This window comes from Artemia sp. Qi Xiang Cuo, chromosome 21 (genome assembly GCF_049724085.1).
Source record: "Artemia sp. Qi Xiang Cuo chromosome 21, ASM4972408v1, whole genome shotgun sequence".
NCBI lineage: Eukaryota > Metazoa > Arthropoda > Branchiopoda > Anostraca > Artemiidae > Artemia > Artemia sp. Qi Xiang Cuo.
Window position 1 is genome coordinate 31,477,211 of NC_142814.1, and position 5,047 is coordinate 31,482,257.

Below are 5,047 nucleotides of genomic sequence, written 5' to 3' on the forward strand. Positions count from 1 at the left end.
AGCACAAGTCATATTGATGGTGACAGTGGCTGAAAGGGGCAGATGGTCATAATAATTTTCATCCTAATTAATTTGAATATCACTAATAGAAACACCGGAAGAAACAACACAATGATCAATATCAGACAATGAACCGCTATTATGTATGTATGAATGGGATGCGTCTTTATCCAAAACCCGATAGCCATTAGGTAGCGAATCCAAAAATAAATCAGTTCGTGTTGAGGTAGAGTTTATATCACAGTTCATATCGCCTACAAGGATCCAATCCAATCCATTTCTCTCAACACTAATAAGAAGGGTCGTTAGCGATGCACATGGTTTAGCATACTTTGTTAGAGAGGAAAATGATCTTTGGTCGCAAGGGAGGTATAGATTAATAAGAACTAGGTTACCAAGACAAATTGCAATGAAATAACCACATTCACGATAACACACAGGGGATAGCGGGAGTAGTTTATGTTTTAATATGCAGGCCAGCCCGCCTGAAGGTCTCCTAGAAGTTTTTTGGGCACTTCTAGTGAAAACCAAGTGTTCTTTACTCCTGCCAAGGGAGTTCAAACTCACCAAAGGCAAAAGATGTTCTTGTAGAAACAAAATGTCGAAATTAGATAATTTCTGGTTCAAAGAATCATCCTTATCCTTCGTTCCGTTAATGTTGAATGAGCATATAGAAAATTCGATTTTAAGAGTCATTTTCTTAGCTGACTAGAACGTTTAGCTACTGCATTACGAAGGATTCGGCATTTTAGAGAAAATGAAACATGATTGCCATGACAATTAGCAGATTTAGGGGTAGTCTGGCACAGGGACTTGTGCGACGATTCATGCTCTTCTGCACAGCGGGAGCAACGTTTAGGGTTATTACAAGACAACTTCAAGTGATTAGGTGATTGGCAATTATAGCAGCACCTCGGTGGACGCTGGAACTCATGAACACGGAAAATCTCATAACCAACTTTCACGCCAAGCTTCAGTGCATTAGCAAGAGCAATTGCATTTTCAAAAAACACTTTAGCAGCAAAAGAATTGCCAATTCGTTTTGCATCCTTAATATTGCCACAGCCAATTAGCATGCTCACGTCAAAGGCGTTTGATAAACCTTTCACAATACCTATATATTTTGTTTCATTTACTTTGACGTCACAGTTGCTCATAATAGAGGGAACAGAATCGCAAAAGCCCTTAGCAGCAGTCTGATCAATCCGCACCACCAATTTATCGCCGGAGGGCTTTATGCTATGAATACATTCATGACCAGGTATAAGGTCAATCACTTCACGGCGTTTTGCAGGATTATTAAGGTGAGACGGACTTTTGAAATGACAATAATGGCCTGATTATCAGCGATTGGCTGGGGCCTGGGGTCACTAAGAGGAGGGAAATTTAGATCATAAGACACAATTTTCTCACGGATTTGCTTGAGTTCGGAGTCAATGTTTAGAAGCCTTGATGCGAGGCTTGAATATGCAACGGCTGGAATGACAGGAACCTCGGTAGGCAAAATAATCACGTAAGTAGGCAAAATAAAATAATCAGACTCGCATTTCTGAAAGGTCTCAATTATATCCTTTATATGACGGTAATTAGCTAGATCACCTTGCCGTCGAGGCACACGTTCGCCCACGAACACTCGAGACCATAGGTCAGTTTTAGGGGGTGTTCCCATTTGAGCGCTTTCCCATTTGAGCGCCACGGAATTTTGTTCCATTTGAGCGCCATGGAATTTTGTTCCCATTTGAGCGCCACGGAGTACCATTTGAGCGCCAAACCCAAAATTGTGATTTTGCGGTGGATGAAGCGTGGTTTGCTGCCACATTGACCTGTAGAAATATTTATTGCCACGAAGACAACGAACAAAACTGAGGATTTTATTGGGTCAATGGTTGTGAAAATAACTTCCATTTATAGTATTATAAACTAAGTAAATATATATAGTATTTATGTATACCATATATATTTACTACTAAAGGTATAATAATAATAATAATAATAATTTATTACAAACCCGCTATAAAAAATAAGCATGAAGAAGCGGAGCAAAACAAAAGAAAAGAGAAAATAAAAACGAACACAAATCAACCGAACATAATAATCTACTAAATACAAACAAATCACACTTCAACTATCAAGCAAGAAAGTCGCTGGGAAATCAAATAATAGTGCCCTGTGTTTCACGAGAGCTTGTTTTTCAAAATTCGGCATGAACTCAACAGGATCAGGTATATGATACTTTTCTAGCAGACCAGTGTTACGGAGGTAAAGTGGCAGACCAAGCAGAAACTTTAAATATTTGCAAAAGCCTGAACGGATTCGCAACATATCCGAATTCGATAGCCAATGCCAAACGGGTGAGATGTAGTGAGCAAAGGGAAGAGCGACGGCACGATACAACCTAGCAAGGATATGCTTATTAAATTTAAACTTCAGGGCTGCAAGTTTAGCATACCCAGACCGAAAACCCGACAGAACCTGGTCAACAAAAAGAGCACACGAGCTTCTGAGGTCGCTTCCATATGTGATACCTAGGTACTTCAACTTGCGGCTTGGAAGTACTACTTGCCCTGCAACGGTAACACGGGTAGCCTCGCGACGGGCAACTTCAGACGGCGCACGCGGGGGTTCAAATACAAGAAATTCTGTTTTAGCAGGGTTAATACCCAGACCAATATTAGTATAACCTCGACTTAGGAGATCGATATTAGCTTGAAGGTTACAAAGCGATGTGCTCACCAGTAATATGTCGTCTGCGTAGCACAGTAGGCTCACATCCATACATTCAGTGTTAAAACCACCGTTAATCTTTTTTGTTACCGACGAGGTTAGTGAATTGAAGAGTACAGGGCTTAAAACCGACCCTTGACGCAGTCCCCGGTGAAGCTTAATCGGTTTCGACAGGAGTTCACTACTCAACTTAACACGGATAAGGCTACTCGAATACCAGTGCCATAGGACGGCCGCTACATGTGGGTTCACACCTTGGTGCAGCAGGTTCAAAATTAACTTTGAATGAATTACCGAATCGAACGCCGCGGACACATCTACTGCACAAATTAAAAGAGTCCGTGATTGATTCTGAGCTTTCGATACTATACGCGTAAGAAGGCGATGTGCAAATGCACAACCGAGGGGGCGACGGAACCCGAATTGTCGATTGTCAATTTTACACTTTCGTAACAGCTCAGGTAACAGAAGTCTCTCTAACACTTTGCTTAATGTACTAGAAACTGTTATAGGCCTATAGCTAGAGCAGAGGTTACGATTTTTTCCCTTCTTCAAGACATTAGACACAATACCTAGGGCAAACGACCTAGGGACTGCACCAGAATCAAGGCACATTTGATATAACAGCGTCAAGTGCTCAATGAGCAGAGGTGAGCCACAGCGGAGGTGTTCAGTCACAATTCCGTCGTGCCCGGGAGCCTTGCCCTTTCTCAGCTGCTTAATAACCTGGAGCACTTCGCCTATTGAGACGGTAAAATAGTTCCGTTGGCTCAAGAGGGACGCAAAAGCTCGTGAGAGCTCACTATCACTTTCGGTTGTTAGTTGGGCATGTTTAATCCCAAAAACTTCACTATAATGTTTTACCCACTGCTCCTCAGGTATGTTACTAGCAGGGTTTGTCACTGGTTTAGACTGTCTAAAAGACTTCCACATAGATACAGGATTATTTGCTGCTTCTTGGGAAGCAAGTTCGGCTTCGGCAGCTTTAAGATCACTTACAGCCTTATTATAAGTTTTTTTCGTGTTGCGGAACTGCTCAAACACTACACCTGACCTAGGCCTCTCGCAATCGCGCCATAATCTCAGCCAAAACTTAGCACGAGCTTTGGCTTGCCTTACTTTTGGAGAGCGACTCCAGCCAGGCTTGCTGATTCCAGGTTTAAAACGGCGAGTGGGTACAGAAGCCTGCTCAGCCGTTTTCATTGCATGTATGATCTCAGTACAATAAATGTCTAGTGCTACCGAATCACTCGAGCCATGCATCAAGAGCTGAAAGGGAACTTTTATCTTTCCGAGAATCTCATCACATGTCTGTTTATACTGGTCGGCGTTTATTTTATTCCACTCAGTCTTGGTAGCATAAATTTGGGGCTTATTCGGCCTACACGGGAAGAAGTTAGCCTTAAAGCATAAGCCAAGGTGATCACTTACTGTGTGCTCAGAGTCCACGGTGACTGGAGCACCTAGAGAGAAGTTACATAGCACATGGTCAATGTTTGTCGTTGACCCGGAATTATGGATGTACGTATATGTGTCAGTCTTTTCACAGAGATCATACCCAGCTGGGATTACTGAGAAGAAGATTTCGGAGAGCTTATTTGATGGGTTCGTTAAGTCGCACTGAAAGTCACCGCAGACTAGCACTCTTCGATTGCCCAGCCTAATAAGTAAGCGCGAGAGGCGGCCACAAGCTTCCGAGAACCGTTTTTCGGAAGAGAGGGTGTTTAGGTTTGTTGGTAGATAAACCGTGATCAGAACAAAACCCCCGGGGCCAGGAAAATCTACAGCGAGGAAGAACTCACACGATTCCAGCTTTTGACATTCAAGCGAACTGTCCGTTATGATAGCAGTGCCCCCACTAGGTCGACCACGGACTGAGGACCTTTTTGCTTCATGCATGAACACAGTTTTTTGATTCAACTGTTCGAAAAGACCAAAATTTTCGGAGGTGAGTAAATGTTCTTGTAAGCACACAACATTAAATTGACGGCATAGTTCTTTAACGTAGTCTAGTTTGACTGAATTGTGCCCATAGATATTTCGGCAGATGATGGAGAGAGAAGTCATTTCGTTGTAGTGGGCTTTTTCATAGCATTTCTAACTAGTGGGCATCTCATGCTGTATGAGGGGTGGGTGTTGTGGCCTTCTGGGCATAGAGCACATTTAACTGTGGTGGACGTGCATGGGGACGTCCGTGATGCGACGTGGGCACCGGCGCACTTAGAGCACTTCGGAGCGTTGCTGCAGGCACTAGAGAGGTGCTCGAAAGATTGACAGTTAAAACATCTCTTGGGGAGCTCTTTATAGGCCTCAACCCGGAAGT

General features: G+C 43.0%; 1 protein-coding gene across 1 annotated transcript; it reads right to left on the reverse strand.

Annotated features, from left to right (window-relative positions):
* Positions 1-692: 692 nt before the first annotated feature.
* LOC148939450 (uncharacterized) lies at positions 693-4,791 on the reverse strand. The gene is made up of 2 exons (XM_089106876.1): positions 2,450-4,791; positions 693-1,314 (listed from the first exon to the last, which is right to left on the reverse strand). The coding sequence occupies exons 1-2, from the start codon at positions 4,789-4,791 to the stop codon at positions 693-695; spliced, it is 2,964 nt and encodes a 987-aa protein (XP_088963002.1).
* Positions 4,792-5,047: the final 256 nt, after the last annotated feature.

What these genes read in the sequence shown, in the direction of transcription:
- LOC148939450 (XM_089106876.1), bottom strand. Translation starts at nt 4,791, where the DNA reads ATGACTTCTCTCTCCATCATCTGCCGAAATATCTATGGGCACAATTCA. An exon ending in CTGTCGGGTTTTCGGTCTGG is followed by an intron (nt 1,315 to 2,449) that starts GTATGCTAAACT and finishes TCATTTCAAAAG; the next exon opens with TCCGTCTCACCTTAATAATC.